This window comes from Fulmarus glacialis, unplaced genomic scaffold, assembly GCF_000690835.1.
Source record: "Fulmarus glacialis isolate BGI_N327 unplaced genomic scaffold, ASM69083v1 scaffold28818, whole genome shotgun sequence".
NCBI classification, from domain to species: Eukaryota; Metazoa; Chordata; class Aves; order Procellariiformes; family Procellariidae; genus Fulmarus; species Fulmarus glacialis.
The window spans coordinates 383-19,506 of NW_009229346.1; the positions used below are offsets into that span (position 1 = coordinate 383).

General features: G+C 46.2%; 1 protein-coding gene across 1 annotated transcript; it reads right to left on the minus strand.

Annotated features, from left to right (window-relative positions):
* Positions 1-1,830: 1,830 nt before the first annotated feature.
* LOC104081203 (cadherin-4) lies at positions 1,831-18,512 on the minus strand (the record flags this gene model as incomplete). Its single annotated transcript, XM_009583843.1, has 6 exons — positions 1,831-1,995; positions 3,936-4,075; positions 8,180-8,413; positions 9,506-9,739; positions 14,077-14,219; positions 18,259-18,512. Coding segments are annotated over 6 exons (1,170 nt in total), but the record flags the coding sequence as incomplete, so codon positions are not given.
* Between the last annotated feature and the right edge of the window lie 612 nt (positions 18,513-19,124).

Below are 19,124 nucleotides of genomic sequence, written 5' to 3' on the forward strand. Positions count from 1 at the left end.
TGTTGGGGGGGCCAAACACACTGCTTTAATCCCCGCCATGGGGTTTTACGGTGATGGTGCTATGGTGTTCAGGGAAGGGGCTGGGCTGGTGGGATGCTTGGGATCTCTGCAGCAAAGCTACAAGAGGATGGTGAGAAGCTAAATGAGGATGGGGACAAAATGAGGGGCCTGGGGCTTCCCCGTGCCCGGCTGCCCCCCCGGGTGGAGCCCCCCCGGCTGCCCCAGCAGAGAATTCAGTGACTCCCAGCGCCTCTGTAAGAGCCGGCTGGGGAGGGAGGGGAGTTACTGCCAAGATGCTTGGGATCTCTGCAGCAAAGCTACAAGAGGATGGTGAGAAGCTAAATGAGGATGGGGACAAAATGAGGGGCCTGGGGCTTCCCCGTGCCCGGCTGCCCCCCCGGGTGGAGCCCCCCCGGCTGCCCCAGCAGAGAATTCAGTGACTCCCAGCGCCTCTGTAAGAGCCGGCTGGGGAGGGAGGGGAGTTACTGCCAAGGATCCAGCTCTGGGTCTGGAAAGCTCTCCGTTCTGGACAGCGTGTCTTTTCTGGGGATGCCTGTTAAGATTTCCAGCTTGGCCAACGAAAGAACGAGCAGCACCTTTCCTCTCCTACCAATAGCCATTATTTTAATTTTGATGATTTTGATTCCTTTAGAGGAAAAAAAAATCACTCCTAGCAAAATTCTGCAATTAGGAGAGACTTGGGGTGGGAAATCCTGGGCAGAGGGTTGGGAAGCATTGCTGTTCCTATTCCTGAGCGTTGTGGGCAGCAGTGTAGGCAGGCCACAGAAATGGCCTCGGGATACGGAGAAAAAGAATTGCTTTGCTGCAGCCCAGTCAGGCAAAGCCTAGCGGGATAGACCTGCGACAAAGCAAAACGTTCTGCATTCACACCTTCAGAAAGCCCAGTCTCAGCGTGGAGAGATGGAGCAGGTTTTACTGCAGTGAGTAGCAGCCCGAGCGTGTGTAAGAGCGAGTCTTCATGTGCATGGATGTGTGTAAATGTGTGCGTGAAGGATGGGCAGGAACAAAGGAAGAAGGAATTTTAATGATGGAAATCAGAAAAAGCACAGCAGGAAATGGATATAATAATAGAATTAAATGGCTATAACATTTATTCTTCTGACTTATGAAATGGATGGTGTGTTTTGTCTCGGAGGAAATAATGCATTGATTGGTTTGTAATCACTCAATCACTGAAAACTAAAAATGAGGTAAGAAATACTAAATGGATAGATATTTGTACAAGCAGATAAAGGAGTGGTAATCTAACATAACATAAAGAAACCCTCTCTGATCTGAGATGAATCTCTCTGTTCCGCAAACTCTTTGAGGTTTTAGACCAAATAGAGCTTACTAGGGGAAGACACAGACCGGTGAAATAATTACAAGTCCAGGGGCCGCAAATGGCACCTTTGGCTTTAAGCAAACCACGCAGCTGCCTTGCCACCGCCTCCCCACCAGGACGACACTCCTTTGTCCACATCCAGGCAATGTTTTTACAGACAGCAAGTGCAATATTCATAGTAATCCAAGAGAGAGAGGGATCAGGTTGTACTGCCCGGATGCTGAAAAGCATGGGTGTTTGTCATATCCACGAGTCAGAAATCTTAGGCTTTTTGTTTGCACTTTGGCTTTTTACAGGCTCGGTGCCTTTATTAGGCCAAGTTCTGCATCCTTTGCTCATGCCTATCGTTCCCCTGGCTTTGATCAGACGCCTCATGTGAGTAATAGCATCGCTTGGTCCATGCAGCCAGGAAAACGCTGCCCAGCTGATGTTAGCTGGCTGCTCAAGCTTTTAAGAAGTGACACAGGACACCCTACAGAACATACCTCATTAATAAAGTCACCAATATCCCCTGGATGTGGGATTACTGGTCTTACAGGATACTGTGGTTCAGCACCAATAGGTCTTTCATCCACCCTTCTGACTCCAGGTGTCTTGTTCAGCACGTGATCCATGGTCTCTGGCTGCTGGAGCTGGCTTAAATCGTAATCCTGTGTGACAAATGGAAAGGCACAGAGTGAAACCAAGAGCTTTTCATTCAGATCATCTACTGACCCAGTGTACAAACAAGTCGAGGGGTCTAATCCTATTTCAGCTGAAGTTCGATGGCAAATCTTATCCCCCGGTATGTAGCGCTATCTAAATTACAGATGAACCTGACGGGCGAGTAGCTCATACAATTGACCTCCTAAGAGCATATTTTAAAACAGAAGTTAAATCAAATATTTAAATACTTTCTGAATATTTTACACAGTGTCTAAATCTTTGGGATAAAAAACTGGCTTCAGTTTGTGTGTGCATAGGTATGTGCATAACTTTTTGATGAAATACATAATATAATGTAAAGACACAGTGTCGGTAGACATATTATTGCAATTACATTTGTACAGAAATAAAAACATTAAAATGTGTATTGCATTTATGCATGTAGGCCTTTCAAAGTAATTATGTTCTTTCTGCTTGTGAAAAATCCCAACAGAATAGGTTTCTATCAAGGAATGAGAACCAGGTAATATTTCATTAAAAATGTATTCATGTAGGTAATGGTGTTTTGCTGCTCTTCCTTTGCTGTTATTTTTAATGAATCCTTTCTAAAATATTTAAGCCTACAGTGTAGCTGCCTGAAACCAGACACTGCAGCTAGTTTGAATGCTTATAACAGTACTTTGTTCTACCGGTAAAACTATTCTTGTGCTCAGACGGGGATGATTGAATCTCCAGGAGCAATATTTATAAATAACTTGTCAGTGACAAGAAAAAAGAAATGCTAATTGCAAGGATTTTTCCGTTGAATAAGAACTTCACAAGTTTTGGGCAAACTCCCTGCCTCAGCTCCCCCGCGGTGCCTCTCGCCAGGCTCACCCGCTCGCCTTCGGGTGCCACCGGGACCCCCCGGCAGGACGTGCTGCAGTGGCTTTGGCTACTCCTTAAGCACCAGCCCCAACCGCTGACCTGAGGACTCACTGACACCAACCATGCACACAGCAGCCTCCGCTCAGACCCATGAACAACGCAGTCTGATTAAGCAAGCAAGAATAAAGCCATTATATGATGCAGAGTCACGTAATTTGCATGGACATCATATTTGAGGGTGTCATGGGCTCTTTACTTGTGTTAGGAATAAAAAACCAGTGACTTAAACATGAGAGACAAAACTGCTATTTTAGCTGAGGAAATACATCCGTAGCAGAGGGACAGCACGTCCCAGGAGTGCAGGCCAGGGAAGTTGTTATGCGACATCAGCATTGATGTCTGTAAGAAGAAGCCACCGCAGAAAAGCTGCCGCATTCAGGCAGACTGTGGCTTAGGGCTCTGTCACCCAGCAAAGCTTTGCCACTGTACGCTTCGCGGTGAAAAAGAAAATCCCCAAATGTATTTAGACATTTCTCACAAACCACATCCAGAAATTAAAAGAAATTAAAAGCACATTAGAGACGATTAAGTAAATGCAGGGAAAGCCCACAGAAACCCACAGAAGCTCTAGGCTCAAGCAAGCCAAGGCAAGTGCCTGCAGCCACAGGTCTGGGGGAGGGCGGTAGCTGCTAGCTGGTTTTGATCTCTGATGGGGAATGGGAAAATACACAATTTTAATGACCAAAATAGCAGAAATATTGTTTGAACATGAGTGTCAGCAGATTGATTTACAGTCCTTCCCCAGGAAGCTGGCCTAGGGGGTAGCAAAATCCATGTAGCACTGGCCTCCCCGCACGGTCCTGTTTGCACAGGAGAGTCTCCCAGGGACACGCTGGACTTAAGCTGGCTCTCACCGATGCCCGTGCCACACTGGTGAAGCCAATAAAGTTCCCTGGGTATAAACGAGAGCGAACGCAACCCTTAGCAAGTACTCTAGTGCAAATAATGTGGTTTCTGCCTTTTTGCGAGTATAGATTGCACAGCTGCTCCTTGGCCACGACCTGCGGGCTCTTCTCACCTGGTCTTCCTCTCCACCTCCCTCTTCGTCGTACTTCAGAATATTGTCCCTGACGTCGTCCTCGGGGTCGATCAGGAGCTGCTTGGTATGGCGCTCCTTCTCCCGGCGTTTCATCCACACCACAAACAGCAGAACCATGGCTGTAAGGGAGAAGAAGTGGGGTGAGCCGGGATCTCGCATGGCACGAGGGCAAGCCATGTGTGTCAGAGCGTGGTGGCGTGTCCTAATGCCTCACCTGCCCTCTTCCACTATGGAGAACCTCACTGGCTGCTAGTAAGAGGAATAAAATTTTATCCTATTGCATGTTCTAATTTATAAGGGAGAGATCAGTGAGAGCTGTAAGTACTGTGACAGGCCTCCACTACAAACATTTCTTTAAGATCCATCACGAATGCTGATTGAGCTGATGTTTATCAGAAGTCAAACACACAATCAAAGGAAAAGCAAACAGAAAGTGTGAAAAGTGACGTTTTCTGAAAATATTTGATCTAAATCCTGAATTTTCAGGATTAGATTTCCACCTTTATTTTATTTAGGGGCATAAAATAAAGGTGGAGGAGAGAGAGCTGCAGAGGTGCTGAGAAGCAAACTGGTACAGATGACCAGCACCTTTGCACGAGCGGCTGTTCCACCAGTGTGACACGGCGATGCCCGTTCAGGTCGCGAGCACTGGCCATGGGCAGTCATTTTGTTGTTGTCTGCAGTATGCCACGCAAGACTGGTTTGGGAGGGTGGGTAATACAGGGTTGCGTAATCTGATTTGGGCTCACTTACACTTTTTTTTGGTGAGTGAGGGAGGCTTTCTAGACTTCCAAGATCACATTAGCCAGGATATTAGCACACACATTTGGCTATCGAATTGCAAAGCAGATCTAAGATCATTTGAAATCCTTTCAGAGAGCAGGGCTAGCTTTGCAGAACAAGGGAGAGCAAATCTGGTAGCACACAGCCAACCTCCTCAGGCATCAGCATTTCCATGCCAGGCCCTGGCTAATCTCTCTCAGTACGATAACAGAGTTCTTGAATCATGAGAAATTTCCCCCCACTTACCAGCTTTACCCAAAGGGAACGCTGGCTCCCTGCTCCACCACCTCCTTCAAAGGGCCTCCCACGTCCCAGAGGCTGTGCGCTCCCTGTGACTTACTGCATGGAAGTCGCTCTGGGAACTTACGTCTCCACTAACATAAGGCAACCAGATCTTGTCTTCTTCAAGAACCTGTTAACACGTTAGTTTTCATTCTCATACTCAGTAGCTGCAAATAATGCCATCAAAAATGAAATTAAGCCTGGGCAGCTGATGCAATTACACCTCCCCATGTCTGCTTTCCCTCCGTTCTCCATGCGAGCCACACACGAAGCTGTGATGGTGGCAATCTGCAGAAGGGAGAGGTGGATGGACAGTGGAGGTGGAACATGTGGCCCAGGTTCATTTCACTTAGGTCAACCCTTGACCGTGCCAAAACAATGCAGCCAACGCAACCGAACCCAGGCAGGACGTAAGATCCCAAACTCTCTTTGTGTTTTTTAGCTGCATAAGGAGAATAAGCAACTGCTGTTCCCCACTGTCTCATACTTTGTAGGGTTTTCTTTCCCTTTGTCTCTTCATGGAGCCTTGGTGTCACTTCACCAAGGGCAAGGATGGAGAAGAGACCAGACCCTGGGGACACGGGTGGGCGGCCCAGCCTGCAGCCCCACTGCGTGGGGAGGTGGTTAGGAGGATCGGAGTTTTTCCTCCCAGCACCAAAGTGTTTATACCCAACAGGAATTCAGTGAAGTGAGCAGAAGAGGACTGGACAGCTAATTACTGCCATTTTGTGCCAAATAGCTGCCATCCCTGCCTGCCAGCTAACAGAATTGTTTTCAGATAGTTCAGCATTTCTTTAATGCTTATCCTAGATCTATTCAACAGAGAAAAAAGAAAAGGAAAGAAAATGTAACTCTTATCTGCAATATAAAACCTCAGCTATTTAGCAGACTATTGAAGTCCTTTTCTCGTTGTTCCTTTTCAAGTCTCTCACAACAAGATACCTGCCTAGTCCACAAAGACAATATTATAATGGTTACCAGGGTTTATCTTTTTCTTTCTTTTTTTTTTTAAATGCTACTTTTTCATGCACTTGTGGAAAAAACTGTGCCATTAACGCCCTTACAGCTACCTTGAAAAAAAAAAAGACCTTCAAAGTGTCAATAGCAGATGTAGTGCACTCTCCTTCCTTTTATTCACTCTGCAGAATGGGAAGTGCTATTACTGCTGTTAGACTCATTTTCACTCTGCATGTAGTTTTCCTTGAAATCTATTGTCTTCACCCTTCACAATTTTTTATTGCATTGCTCTTCTAAATGTGTTATTTGTGCAGCTAATACATCAGGTATCAGGACGAAGAAAAAACCTTTGAGCGAAGGTAAAGCCAGAAACTTCCTTCACTTGAGCAATCTCAGATCTATCCCCTCGCTGCTTCTTCCTTTTAAAGCCATCAAACTTTGACCCACTGACTCTAAAATGGACAAATAGCACAAAAAATCCCACATCTGCCTTTTTCCAGGCTATTGTTCAGAGGTCACGATATAAAACAGATAGAAAGGACGCAAAACACTGGAAGGATGTAACTGGAAAACTGCTCATCGCAAATTACATTTTTCATCACTGATACAGTGCTTTGCAGCTCTTGAAGACAAAAAAAAGTCAATTAGAATTACAATGAATGTAAAAATAAGCTTTTGTAATAAAAACCATAATTTAAAATGGGATAATGTATCTGAAAATGAAAAGAGGAATCTCTTAAATCAAATGTCCTTCAGCTGAAGTTAATTTCAGTCAATAGGATTTTCAACTGTTTAAATCATATTTTAGCACTGGATTTATACGAGAGCAGCAAAAAAGAAGTCCCGTGTTTTATCACCTCTGTGGCTTCCAGTGCAAACTTTCAGCCCACCGGCAGCAGCAGCGTACCAAACGTGGAGGGACTGACGAACGCCACATCTTCTTCTGGGTGTGCAATCGTGGTGCATTCGCAACAAATGCCCTTGCTGAAGGGAGCAGCCTAAAACATTTTGCTCCTGGGACCCCACACCCGATGAAGGACAGAAACTGTGCATCGTGGCTATGCATGGGGATGCTTCCACTGGCTCATATGGGCTGGATGAGGAGTGGGGATTGCAGGGCCACAAACACCCGGTTTTCTTGCTCGCTCTCCAGACTGATACGGTCAATCAATTATACAACAATATATTCCCATCACTGGCCCAGGAGGGCGGATGTTTGCCCAGAGATGACCCGTTCTCTTAATGTACCATATCATATCCACATTAGGTGACAGTTGTAGCATACGTCGCTCTGTCTGCTCTCTGTTTAAACACATTGGGGGTAAATATTAAATGTGATTTAGCACCATAACTCCCATTAGCTTTAATGGGAGTCCCATGGTTTCATCCTGTGTTTCTTGATGAATATTTACCTCATTGTTCATTTCAGCGCTCGTTTTTATCTATTCCTACTGTGCCAACTCCTGCTTGAAGTTATAATGATATAATTTTTATTTTTAAGTGTGTGCACACATGGTTATTGGTAATGCTCATGAAAGCCCGGGACTAACAGCGTTGCTGGGCTTTGCCTCAAGCAAAGGGATGGCCAGCCCTTCCCTGTGATGCACCCCCAGCCCTCCAGTGCTCCTGACACACTGGGGATCCTTCCTCTAAAAACACTCACAATCCACCATGATTCTCCAATCTGTTGTCATTTTACAAGCAATGGGAATAACTACCATTCTTCTTTTCCTGGGAACAACCAGAAAACTACAGCTATGCACTGGCTCTCATAACCAGTGCATCTGGTACTGGGAACCAATATATCCACAGCCAGCCAGGGACCTGAGAGCTACGGGGGTATCTGCCACAGGATTTTGCACAAGTCCTTCAATTTTTTCCCGCAAAATGTGGAGAATCATATCGCACTCACTGCCTGCAAGACATTGTCAGGTGTAATGATGTTTGTAAAGCTACTGGAAGTCTTAGAAAGAGAAGTCCAACGCATGCAGAGAGTGCTCTAGCTCGTTTTGCTGACACAGCAGTGAAGGAGGTTTGAATGCAGGTGCGTGAACCAGCCCCTGCAGCCCAAAGCTCACGGCTCTGTCCTTCGCACGGCGCTTGCACGGCGCTTGGAAAATACCATGGATAGAAATGGGACAATGGGGAACAGGATGGGAAACATGACATCTCCCAGCAGTGTCACTCCCTGAGGTACTTACTTAGTAAAATAATGATGCAGATCAAGATGGCGATGATGGCACCCGTGCCAAGCCCCGCTGCAGCCACCGCCCCGATGGTGGTGCAGTCGCCGTTCTCGTCGCACGGGCACACCTTCACTTTGATGACGCATGTGTTGTACAAGGGGGGGTTTCCTGAGTCCGTCACGATTATCGGCACATCATACACACCCGCTTCCAGGTACATGATTCGTAAACTAAGCTGGGCGTAATCGCCTGGAGAGACCAAGACAGACAGACAGATGACAGACACTCTGGGAGAGCCTGGCAGCCACACTTGTACAGGCAGGGCTCCTCTGCCAGAGCAGTCTTCTGAGTTCTGAAGAAGAGGCTATCAACAACACACCTGGACAGGACAGCTTCAGACTTCTGCCCTAACAGTTTGGTCAACAATCAGCCTGTGTTTTGCAAAATACTGTGTGTTTTCACTGCTGCACTAACCTACCTTGACGCCATTTGCAAATCCAGTTGCATGCATTTAAAATGGCACGAAATGCAAATACTGAAGCATGGATGATGCTCCCTGGGTGTCAGCTGCCCCAGGCCACTGCGCAGGCTCTCTGCTCGCCCACCCTCCCATTTCGGGATTTTTGGGAAGCCCATTGCCTGTCAATGACATGCTCAGCCAGGTAATCCTTCTCGTGTTCTCTCCCATTGCAATACAAGAGCTGTGGGACTGAGCCCCGAGCTGCGAGGGCACAAGCCGTTGCCCCTGGCAGAGGGTGCCAGACTTCAGCGAGAGGGACCAGCTTTAAAGCCAAAATCAACCCATGGCTCCATGATATTTTCCATCCTCTGCTGAAACTACCAATAAGAGGAGCAATTAGGGCCATTTGCGGTTGCATGCTGCGATATAAAAATCCTTCACATACTGGTAATCTTCACACTTTACCTAGCCCTCCTGGTTCCATGGTAAGTTAAAAGGCTGCCTTTATGCAATTATGGTCAGAGGAATGAACATTGATCCTGATTGTGGCTTATGACAATTACACTGGAACATAAGGAAGACTGATAATAGCTTTTTTCCCCTTGGCCATTATGGATGATTTATACTCCGTTCACTACTGATAACTATTCATAATTATGAACTGCATTAAAAAAAGCCAAGTGCCAAGGCTCTTAGAGTTATGCTGCAGGTCTGATACAAATCATTTCCGATTAACTATCTTGTCTATAATGTCAGCCATAATGTGCTTTAAAAAATAAAAATCAGATAAAAAAGTAGGAAAGTTTGGAAGTTTGAAACCGCACGTGGCCTCATTAGTGAATCAGAGTCCAAATGTCCTCAGGATTGCCTGCCCCATTTACCATTCAGCCGTGTTATGGTCCAGTTCTTCCTCACTGCAGATGGCACACTTGGCAGCTCGAAGACAAAGGGCCCAATGTTTGGATCGATGTCAGCATCCGCGGCTGTTATGTTGATGACATTCAGGTTTGGCTTTTCACAGATCTGTGCCTCCTTTGGCAGGAGCTCAGGAGCATTATCGTTGATGTCGATTAGGTAGATCTGCAGAGTGCCAGTGCCGCTTGCAGGGGGTATACCTGAACGGGAAGAGGCAGAGCCCGAACATGGACCGATGACCATCATTTGAGAAGCAACGGGAATGACAACACCGTGGACCAGCCCCCTCTCTGCCTTCCAATTTCAATAAACCAGGATTTTCACCCTCCCTTCTTGGACCTTATTAGGGACATACTGCACTTTCATGGTCCCTTGCTTTAAGAGGTATTATTAAAACTTCCCCAAGCCTCCTAACGTTGCTGTTTTTCATTCCTGCAGAACATGGAGGTTGTGTTCTGCAGATTTGTAGCCTACAGCAATGTCCTTAGTCAAACTCTAAAAATACAAGGAGGTGATGCCAAGCTGCTAGTGCAAATTTTCGTAATGGCTGTTTTGAAGAGGGAAAACCATTAGAAAGATAGCTAACAAGAGGAAGAAGAGGGCTTGGAGGGAAAAAACCCCTAAGTAGTGTAATCTGTTGGTCAGCCCTTGCTAGCCAGTTTTCAGATTTGCAGACTATTACACTGCTTCAAAGAAAGCCCAACTCTCCAGCCCATCCCACAGTCAGCCCTAGCTTTAGTGGTGAAAGGTCCTTGGTCAAAGCTTATGGTATGAGCTAACCATCACCAAATATGCTGGGTGATGCTACTAACCCACGGCAGCAGCAGTATGTCCCAATACACAGTTCTTCATCCGCTCTACATTTGTCCCAACCAGGTGGGATGCCGCAGAACAGCAGTTTTGGTCCTCCAGCCCCTTACTGATGAGGAGCCACATTTGTCTGACTAATGACCACTTACACAAAGTAATACCTGCCCTAGCAAGAGAGAACAGCCTTCCCAGAAACGGTACAGTATTTTTAGTTTCTCTCCCCACACATACATCTGGCAGCTCCGTGTTGGCCTGCCCACCGCCTCCCTTCTCAGGCAGTGTTGCTTCAGAAATTCTTTTTTAAGTTTGTATTTTCAGTCCTGCCTCTTCCTCCCAGTGCTGGATATAAAGCTACACAAACCACTTCCCCACTAGACTTTCAAACATTGCTTCTGCTTCCACAGACTTTCCTTCCTACATTGCTTTCTAATTTCTGCTCCATTTTTCAAGGGAGCCGAGCCTTGAAAACTGTGAAGGAGCCCTGAAAATCCTTCTTTCACGGTTCCTACATAAGCTCTTCAATCATTGATCTCATCCTTTCATCTAGTAAGCACGGGGTAGGTCTCCCTCTAAAACAATGTCTTTGATCAGCCTTGAAAGTTTCTGGAGAGACAGACAGCCCATCAGGATACCAGGGCTGAACATGAAAACAGACTTTTGGGACCAAGCAAAGTGATTTCACTGCTTTCACATTACCCAGAATATCTTCTGGGATGAATGCAAGGCCCACACTCTAACCTCTGAGATAGACTGAACGCAAACGAGCAGTCCTGAGAGGCACTAACTGGCATGTGGCTGAAATAACCTGCAATTGCCGCACGTACAAATGCAGTTTTGTAGGGCTGTTGGGTGTTGTTGGGCTCTGGTTCCTGGCATTTTTTGTTCTTTGTGCTCCTGAGTGCAGTTCTGGGGCAGTCTCAGGAGAAACAAAAAGTAAACAATTTTTTAAATGTCCAAGTGCTACAAACCATGGAACATTTCAAATTATTTCAGCAGTCTTATGTGGAGAGCAAGGACGTGGATAGAGCAGGCACTGATGTACTACAACGGATCCTTGGACTTTATGCTCAAGAGATGAGGACTACCATAGCACCACTGACTCCAGTGGAGAAGCTGGTCCACTCCCTGAAATTAAGATTGAAATACTAATGACAATATTTCAAAAGAAAGAGGAATACACAACTGCTACATCTACATTTAACTGTTGTGCTCCCCATCATTGCCTTTTTTACAGTGCCAGTGTCAGCACTCCCGGAGCAAGGTACAAGCCAACTGGCTTTCATGTTCAGCTGCAAGCAGGAGTCATTCCCATCCTGCTTGTGCAAAAATTTCTAAGGAACTTGGGCCACCGTCCTGACAAATCATGGCAGAAATGAAGTAAACTCTGTTTGTGGCTAACCAGCATCTTCTTGTCATTGTGTGCCCGCAGCAATGCAGGGTCACTAATGCAGTCTGGTTTCCTACAGGATTGGGCCCCAAAGGTGAGTTCCCATGGGGTGCTCTGATACCGAGGAAGGGCTGGGACCCTGCTTCCTCCAGTTACAGAGTCTCTCTCCCCTACTCAGCTCCCTATTTTATGAAACCTGTTGGAACATGATACATTTGAGTTCTCAGCTTCCCTGTGAGATTGGTGGAAACTGGCTGAAGGGTTCAAACACTGCCAGGCTCCACACTTGCGTAGACACAGAGTGATCCAAGAGCCTCTCTCTCCTGGGAAACCGGGCTAAAAATATGCTGTTGATTAGGATTCCCCCTTTTCCCCCCTTACATTGCAGCCAAGACTTTTCTTAAAGTGAGTATCTCTGCACTGTAGCCCAGGCAGAGAAAGAGAGCATGTCCAAGGAGTATTTGGCTAAACTTCTTTCTCATATACTGAAAATAATGAAAAGAACTTCAAGGAAACAAGATGCTGCCGCTTCTTCAAGAAAGAAAGAAAAATCCCCACCAAAACCCCCGACCCAAAGCCTTTCTTTGATGGGTACGTGATGCCGGAGAACGTGGAACTTGGGAGAAATGTGGAAAGAGTCTATTAGCCTAGATGAAACTTTAGCTGTTATCCCAAGCACTCTAGACAGAATTTTAAATAAGGTGTTGCTTTATGTGCATTTTAATGGCTGGAATATACCAGTGATAGATTAATTTTTCAGAATAAAGAGATTTATCTAGGTCCTCACTTTCTGAGCTGCTGAATGATGGATGTGGAGGCGCTGATGCACTGCAGCATCAGCACCGAAGCCAAGGAAAGGGGTTAACTCCAAATCACGTTGTACTAAGTGCCTGGGATTTGCAAGGTCAGACGGTGAGGCTTAGTTTGATGGGTTCAAGCTCTACCACTGCTTTTGTGAATAGCCTTGGCCAACTCATCTGACCTGTTTTGCCCTGCAGCTCTTGCAGATGAATGCTGCTAGAACCCCTTGGGAATATTTTGGATTTCACTGCCCTGGCTGCCTTCACAGAGGGGAAGATTAGGATGGGGCACCAACCCTACCACTGATGGCACAAAAAATGGGCAAAATTTGCTTCTTGGTACTGCTACTCAGCATGGAAACTCTTCCATGAGTTTGCCTTGCCCCTGTGAGCCAGAATGCAATGACTGAAGGGAAGCCTGAAACCCCAGAGGAAGCAAGTTTTCATTAGCCCTGCACGCATCACTGTATCTGCTCATAATGGACATGGCACCCTTCAGCCTGAGGGATGACAAGAGCTAACACAAACACTGTCCTGAAAGCACCTACAGAGTATGAGCAATATACTTAGGTGCTCACAGCCAAGCCTAGACTTAATTTTGATGCTGAAGCTTGGCTCTGGTTTGATGTGAGCCTTCAGCACCCTGCAGGGGGAAGGCGAGGGTGGCAGAGGAGGAGGAAGGCCCTCTCCTTGCCCAGGGAAGCTACTGCGCCCTCCACAGAGCCTTTTCCATCTGGAAGAACCGATGAATGAAATAACAGCATGGCCACGTCTAGGTATGGTTAGCCAAAAAGTCATCAACTCCTCCTAATCAGAATTAGCAAGAGAAATCTAGGGCAGCAGCAATGGACCGCCTGCCCTTGAGTGAGGCCAGCGCTGAGGTTCACCGTGCTAATTTGACCAACAGTGCTGTGTGATCTTTAATGAGCAGAGAAGAGGAAGCCCTAACAGGTCTTCTCTGCAAGAAGATCTTACTGGCCTCAGTGACTTTGATAATAAAGTACACCAGCATCCTGACGCTCTGATGATGGCTGGCCATTTCAGAAATGGCAGCAGACAGAGAGCGATTAGCTCCGATGACAGACAGACAGACAGACACCTTTCATGAAAGCCACAGCAGTTCAATGGACTGGTTTATTTTTAATACCCTCCTGCTATCCCCTACAATTATTTCTGGTTTCCTGATGAAAGGCTTCCTGAACGCTCTGATCAGCGCCTTTGGGACGATTACCAGGACTGGTGTGTTCGGCAGCCCTTGGAGAGCACACCCCTTTGATATTTTTTTAAGTTCAGGCTACACCACTACACTGAACTCCCCAAATTGATTTTCCATTTGCCCTCCCTTTCCCTTAATAACACTCTCCGTACACTGTGCACATTTAATTTACTCCAGCAATTTCCCGTCCCACTTTCACATTTTTGACCATAAAAACCTGGGAAAAAGATAACTTATACTGACAACTCTGTCAGGGCATCATTTCTCTTAATGCATCACATTAGAGTCTTATTGAAGCATGAACAATGTGAAGCCTGGGCTCACCGTTGTCAGCCGCCAAGAATGTGGCCTCGTAGACATTATTCTTAATGTAGTCTGACTCTCGATCAAGGACAGCAGCAGTAGTGATCTGACCATTTGTGGCATTAATGTTCAGCCAGTTTGCAGGATCTGACAGCTTAGAGTATCTACAGAGAAAGGAAATAAATACATGGCAGTCTTTTCACTGACATATCCTTAATATTGCTTGAAATAAGGTTTTTCTGGACTCCTGACCCATGATTCAAAGGACCTTTGGATAGATAACTGGTTTTGTTGACAAACAAAACACTAATTGAGTATCTGGTTTTTGACCTCTATAATTATTCAATTTTTCTATTTCTTTCGTTTTATCGGTTCTTCTTTCCACTAAGTGCCACTTACATGCCAGCTTCCTGCTGCTGGGAGCGGACACAGCCTGAGGTCTCTGCAGCCCAGGAGAAATGGGGTCTGCAATGACCACTGCATTCGTATGCCTGAATTAGAGGATGGATTCCTGCGCTCTCCTTCTCCTAATGTTGCCCTTCCTAAAATAGCTCTTGATTTAAAGCCATGGATATTCCTGTCTTCTGCCCATCACTAATAAACAACAGTTTGGGAAATACCACATTGGAAGAATGGCAGTTTTCAGGCCACTCTTTTGTATCAGAATTGTATCTTCAGCAGCGATTGCCTTGGGGACACTACAATGGGAACTCACAGCTGTATTAAGGCATGGACCCAAGGGTGAAGCAGTTTCAGGTCTGCTCTCCTGAAACATTTTTATATGTTACTGAAATAGCAGGTAAAACGATCCTATGCATATGGGAGGTTCGAAGAGAGTAGCGACAAGGGGGTCCCCTTGGCAGTCCCCAGCGTGCCCTGGGCTGGAAGGACCCAACGGCAGACTCGCCTCCCAACTGCTCAGTCAACTCATAGCCCAAGACTGTTCATGTGCTACGCAGCCAGCTATGAACATGGTTTGTCTTGGGCAAACTTCTTCCATGTCCTCCAGATCAACGTGTTCTGTTTACCTTTCTCACTCGCTTGTTTTCTCCGTTTTATTTTATTTGTTGCTTTTGATTTCTACCTTTCAGTTTTGTACAGTTTGAGTTGAGATGGACCCTTATGACCTAAACTAGAAGCTAATAAATGGCCAAACTATAAATTCCTGAAATAAGCAAACAAAGGCTGTGCTTATTTCACGGGTAACTCAGACCTGCTGATAGTTTTATATAAATTTTTTGTAGTTAGATATGCAGGCGGGAGAACTTCTGGCTTCTGGTGAATATCCCTTTCCAGAAATGGGTTGTTTGAAGCTGAAACTTAAAGTGAAACTTGAGCTGCGTCAATCCATGTGAGCAGGAAAGCAACACACAGCTGCACAAGCCCCTGCCAAAGGAAAGAATTACATTTCATGGAGCTAGACTCTTTGGGATGTTTTCATTTCTTTTTAATATCCCTGCTGTGAGTCTCCTGCCCTTTCTCTGCTAAATGACCAGGGATCCAGTTTCAAAGCTGGCTTTGCGAATGTGTCTGTGGCTAATGAGGATAACTTGAGGTGTGACATTGGCCATGCCAAGCTGCGCCTTGCTGAAGATGCTCCTGCTTCCTTATCTTCTATTTGTCAAAACTCTATTTCATCAAAGACTATTTAGAGAGAGACCGAAAACTGTATGCAAGGCTCTAGCAGCTGGATCAGCCCTCTGCAAAGTGCTTATCATGGATCCGTAGGCTTAGCTTTTTGGGTATCTTTTTTCCTAACTCAGCAATGCCAACTGTGAAGAAAAACAAAATATCCTTTGCACAGCCCACAAAGACAGGACCCCAACAACACCCCACTGCTTCTTGCAAAGCCTTGGCATTGGGCTGTCCTGATGAAAAGCGGGTAAGAGAGATTGTACTTGGGTTTGGAAATGAAGTGCTGGTGGATACACAAAATGTGTGTCCTGGAAGCCCTAGGAAAAAAACAACTCAAGTAATTGGCTGTTCATAGTCACAGAAAGTCCTACAATGCACTGTGCGCTGACAGAAACGGCTCAGCAGAGCCGGTCCTTCTCCCAGAAACGGCAGATACTCGTTTGGATTACAGATCATCCACCTCCGGGTTAGAGGGAGTATTCAATCAGAAATGAGCTGTTCTCTCCTCTAAAACCAGCCCTGGTACAGACGTCAGGGAAATAAAGACCCTTCAAAGGCCAATATTTCAAAAAGAATATAAGAAAAACTGGCTTGTTAGTTAGGATGGTCTCTCTCCTCAAAAGTCGCAATACCTGTCTAAAGACAACAAGATGAGGCAGTGAATAAACTATCATTTTCTAGACCAGACAGCTCTGTGCCAGGTGAAATATTTCAAACTCTTCCTGACACGAAATGTCACAACTGATGTAAGTTTAAGTGGCCTCGGCTGTGGTCACGTCTTATACTCAGGTTTTGCCAAAAATACTGCGGTTCTTACAGACTGGGAGTAAAAAAGAAACAAACTTCTGTGGATGTAGAAGTATCCAAGAGCAGGAAACACATTTCCCATCTGCACAGATGGAGGCTGAAATACTTGTGAAAGGTATCACAAGGACTCTCATTTTCACACACGCTTTTCTGCCAATATATTTCCCAGTGGTTCTAGTTGGGGTCCGGGACCGTGGATTCAATCCCCAGTCTGCCCAGGTGGGACAAAACACAGCGAGTGACACCCTCTCGGTCGCAGCATGGACTAAATCCAAACTTAAACTGCTTAGATCAAACATCTGATTTTTAGAAGGCTAAAATTTTGCCAGCTGAATCCCATTCATAGGGAAAGCAGCTAACGGGGAGGTTAGGTTTAGCAGTTGGTCTGAATGGAAAGGGAAGGTCAGAACAAATCTGGCTGACTACAGAGCAGGCAAGGGCTGCATTAGTCAGATAAAGACCAAATGCCAATGGCATGTTGCGCTGGTTTTGACTGGGATAAAGTTAATTTTTTCCGTATTAGCTTGTATGGGACTATGTTTTGGATTTGTGCTGCAAACAGTGTTGATAACACAGGGATGTTTTCGCTATTGCTGAGCAGTGCTTACACACAGTCAAGGCCTTTTCTGCTCCTCACCCCACCCCACCAGCGAGGAGGCTGGGGGTGCACAAGGAGTTGGGAGGGGACATGGCTGGGACAGCTGACCCCAACTGGCCAAAGGGACATTCCATACCATATGGCGTCATGCTCAGCATATAAAGCTGGGGGAAGAAGGAGGAAGGGGGGGATGTTCAGAGCGATGGCGTTTGTCTTCCCAAGTAACTGTTACGCGTGATGGAGCCCTGCTGTCCTGGAGATGGCTGAACACCTGCCTGCCGGTGGGAAGTGGTGAATGAATTCCTTGTTTTGCTTTGCTTGCGTGTGCGGCTTTTGCTTTACCTGCTAAACTGTCTTTATCTCAGCCCACGAGTTTTCTCACTTTTACCCTTCTGATTCTCTCCCTCTTCCCACTGTGGGGGAGTGAGAGAGTGGCTGTGTGGGGCTTAGTTGCCGGCTGGGGTTAAACCACGACACATGTACATGGGTGTTTGACTACTCAGGCAATTTTTAACTGTACGACATCTTAAAAGCCTGTTCAGCAGCTGTTTGTAACCAACCGAGCCTTGCTTTGAACGGGCTGACAGCTCCTCTTGCACTGTGCTTTTTAAGCCAGGTTGAACCTAAATCCTCTGGAAGCAACACAAGACATGATTAAAAACCCCAGTCATTCTCTTTGGAAATCTAGCCATAGCCCTTCTATGCCTCAGTTTCCCCTCTGTAAAACAGAAATAACAAAGCTGCCTTTTTCAAAACCTTTGTGTTTATGAAGTGCATGTACAACGTAGGTCAAAGCATTCTTGACGAGGCAGAGACAAAAAACTTAGCACAATGCAGCCCTGACCTCTGTCTCTGTAACAACACAGGGACCCCTTGCTATCGACTGCTTGCATTTGAAGCTGCAAACTGCCTCTCTGCAAGCCAGTAACACAGGATCCAACTCTGTCTGCCCTCCTGGACCCAGCTGCTCAGAGCTTGGCTTATCTGGAGGGGGGAGGATTGCGAGTTTACACGCAACTCGACTGAGGGTGCCAGTCCCTGCCAAGGATTTTACTCGTATCCTGTCAGTTAGTTCGTGAATTAGCTTTCAGCTGCTTTGCTCCCCAAACTTCGGCAGCTGAAATCCCCCTCCTGTACACGAGTTCACTCGGCTGGTCTCCCACCTTACTGCCTGCTGCATGAAGCGATCAGGATCCACCGCTGAAAACGTTGTCAGGACTGTCCCCGTAGGCACCCCTTCCTCCAGCCTGATTAACTTGTGGTTCGTTGGGAAATATGGTGCTTCGTTGACATCTGTAACTGAAATGGTGACTCCCGCTGTTGACTGGAAGGACATCTGGATACCACTGGCCAGGGGAGCTTGGTTTGATACCATCACTGTCAGCATGAAAGCTCTGTTCATCTCGTAATCGACTGCCTAAAACAAACAAACAAGCAAGTATAGAGCCAAGCAGAGAGTAAATTCTACCTTCTGGCTGAAAGCTGCAAGATTTAGAAGGTAGATGATATCAAAATCATTGCCTCATCTCTTTCCTCCTGAGCTCACTTCTTTTGAAGGTGTAAATCCAGACCAGCTTCAATCCAGTGGAGGATTTGGCCTTCTGGTATTTGGAGGGTCAAATAGTTAAAAAACCCCCATGAAGTAAAAACTGCGAACAGCAGGGAGGATTTGCCCTGTGTTTTGTTCCAATGCTAAGTGGTTTCCAAAAAAGAACCTGCCTGTGCTGGTTGAGCATTGAATGAGCAAATCCACCAAGGGCTGCTCTAAATGCAAGAGACGGAGCCTGTTAAGAGGGACTGGACAGGTACTTAACAGTGCTATTAGCATTTAAAGCTGCTGACTAAGTAACTAGGACAGTCTATGCGGACTCATGAGCCTGAAGTGCTCTTCATTTTTCCTCTTAAGTGAGTTTATAAGCAAAGGTGGAGCTGCAAGGAACAACGCCTAGTCTGGTTAATCAGGCCGTCCTTCCAGTGGGACCTCCTGTCCTCTTGCAAGATGCCTCGCGATCTCCCGAGGGTGCCTGCC